The sequence below is a fragment of the Mus caroli genome, unplaced genomic scaffold (genome assembly GCF_978045245.1).
Source record: "Mus caroli unplaced genomic scaffold, Mus_caroli_1 scaffold_8, whole genome shotgun sequence".
Lineage (NCBI taxonomy): Eukaryota > Metazoa > Chordata > Mammalia > Rodentia > Muridae > Mus > Mus caroli.
In genome coordinates, this window is record NW_028227263.1 from 4737960 (window position 1) to 4740666 (window position 2707).

A 2707-nucleotide genomic window follows, 5' to 3' on the forward strand; every position below is an offset into this window, starting at 1 on the left:
CATGGACTGAGGCCTCTGAATCTATGAGTCAGTATAAATATATTGAAAATATATTTATTTGTCACAAAGTTGAAGGTTGGTTAATATAACATACAGAGTTTGCATCACCAGTTCTGGTATGGTACAGCATTTATGAAGAATAGTGAAGTAGGTTGACCAAGAACGTGTTTAGTCTGAAAAGGATACACCATCTTTTTAGCAGCATTTCCTGCAGAAGTTGCCCTTTATCCACTGAGTTGGCATTGCACCATTCTTTCAACAGTTACTACAGATACACTTCTCCATCCTCTTCCTTCCTCCTGCTGCCTCCTCATTGTTCTGAAGTGTTTGAGCCAGGGGTAATTGGTCAATGTATAAAGGACTTCATTTTCTGAGTGTGCATTTGTTTTGTTTTGCTATTATTTTGTTTTATTGGTTTGGATTTTGTGCATTTTGTTGCAAGAGAAAGAGGGATGTGGGTATTGGGTGGGTAGGCAAGTGTGTAGTTAGGACCTTAGAAGAGTTGCAGGAAAGAAAAACAAGATGATTAAATGATGTATGAGTAAGAAGGTTTTAACCAAGCCTTGTTGTCTATGATCTCTATTTGGTTAATTTTTATTTATAGTGTGAATAAAGCTCCACTCTATGATTTGCATGTCTTCAATAAACTAGTTTCCCCATATCTCTGCTGGAAATAATTAATCTTTCCCACGAAAGATCGATTGTTTTCATGGTCATAAGTATGCTTTGTGACATACGTGACTTCATTTTAAAACTTGAATGTTACCTCAGTTCCATAGATTATCTCTTTCTCCATACCATCTGACTCCCAGAGCTTATAGAAAAGAGTGAAGTGGAGAAACCAAGATATGCAACTTGTGGCCATGCTGGCCCCTCATGTTTCATTATGAAGTTTAGATTTATTAGCCATAGCTCTGAAACAAGCACCTGTTATGTTTGCAGAGAGTCCCTGCAAGAAATGCTTTTCTTTTGTGACAATCACTATTGACAATCACTGAAAGTTATCCAGTGTAGGAACATGGCACTTCCATTTAGGTGAACTTTAGTTACTTTTGAAATAGTTTGTATTTATCAGGAAATAAAGCTTGAGTGTTTTGTTTACATTGCCAGTAAGAATTTTAGTGTATTTAAGGTTACAGTGAGTGGAATGGTCCAGTCCTTGCATCAGGCAAAGCTTTTCTAAAACAGAGATAAATAAACCACACCCCACGAATCTGCTCTTAGAAAAGTGTGATTAGGAACAGCACAGGCCAGAAGAAAAGCCTGCACCTCTCCACTTAATGTGAGAAAGAGGCCAATATTCTGCCCAAGGCAAGCTTGACATCCTTGTTCCTCAGTGTATAGATGAGAGGGTTGAGGGTTGGACCGACGATCGAGTATAGTACTGAGGTAAATTTGCTTCTTTCTGGGCTGTAGCTAGAAGCAGGACTGATATAGGCACATAACATAGATGAGTAGTACACAGAAACCACAATGAGGTGGGATGAGCATGTAGAAAAGGCCTTCGTCTTGCCCTCAGCAGAAAGCATGCGCAGGATGCTGGCAATGATGCAGCCATAGGATAGAAAGGTAAGCACAAAATTGACGCCTCCAAAAAAGAAATCTCCCAAAAGAGTCATAATGGTATTTACATATGTAGGACTACAGGAGAGTTGAAGTAGTGGAGGTATCTCACAGAAGAAGTGGGTAATGACCTTGGTTCCACAGAATGACAGCCGCGTCATCAGGCCAGTATGCACAGATGCATTCACAGCACCGATGGACCATACACCCACGGCCAGGGCCCCACACAGCTGTGGGCTCATCCTAGAGCTGTAGTGCAGGGGACAGCAGATGGCCACATAGCGGTCATAGGCCATGACCGTGAGCAGCAGCAGCTCAGAAGATGCTGACCATACAAGGAAGAAGAGCTGGGACATACATCCCTTGAAGGAGATGGTGTTTTCCTCAGACACTAGGCCAACCAAGGCCTTAGGAATCACAGAGGAGGTGCACACAATATCCGTGCTAGCCAAGTTGCACAGGAAAAAGTACATGGGATTGTGGAGCCCAGTGCTGGAGGTAACCAAAGCGATGATTAAAATGTTGCCCATCAGAGCCATCATGTAGAGGGTCAAGAAGAAGCCTATAAGTAACAGTCTTAGACCAGGGTGCTCTGAGAACCCTTCCAGCACAAACTCTGTCACTTCTGTTTGGTTGAGTTTCAATATCATCAAGGAGAGGATTGGGTCCATTGCTATGTCTTTCAGGTTCCTATAAAATGCCACAGTTTACCACTTCAAAATCTGGATCCAAACTGTCTGCTGTTAGAAAGGGAAGGAGTTAGTGTATTTCCTTCATGAAAGCCTCTTGTCTTTTCTTGTGTGTACCACAGTATTGGAAAGCCACATATATTTCATTTTCCCTTCTTTCTCACATAGTAACTTTCCCCCTGTTGTGTTTTATCAAGGGGAACCGATGTATTTCATTTTCTCTTCTTTCTCACATAGTAACTTTCCCCCTGTAGTGTTTTATCAAGGGGAACCTATGTTCTTCTCTGCTCTTGAACATTCGGAAAGGGAGAAGCATCCTTTACTCAGCAGCTGCCTATGCTTTTCATCTCAATTGCCACTGAGCCCTGTGCTCAGGGGACAGTGCTCAGTGACCCAGCTGTACCCCTTAGTTCACATCTCCTATTTTCCACCTGATGAGAATTTTAGGTAGATAT

At 41.9% G+C, this 2707-nt stretch overlaps 1 protein-coding gene across 1 annotated transcript; it reads right to left on the reverse strand.

Annotated features, from left to right (window-relative positions):
• Positions 1 to 1277: 1277 nt before the first annotated feature.
• LOC147002829 (olfactory receptor 13A1-like) lies at positions 1278 to 2243 on the reverse strand. The gene has a single exon (XM_085842499.1). It carries the CDS (start codon positions 2232 to 2234, stop codon positions 1278 to 1280), a length of 957 nt encoding a protein of 318 aa, XP_085698625.1. The 5' UTR covers positions 2235 to 2243.
• Positions 2244 to 2707: the final 464 nt, after the last annotated feature.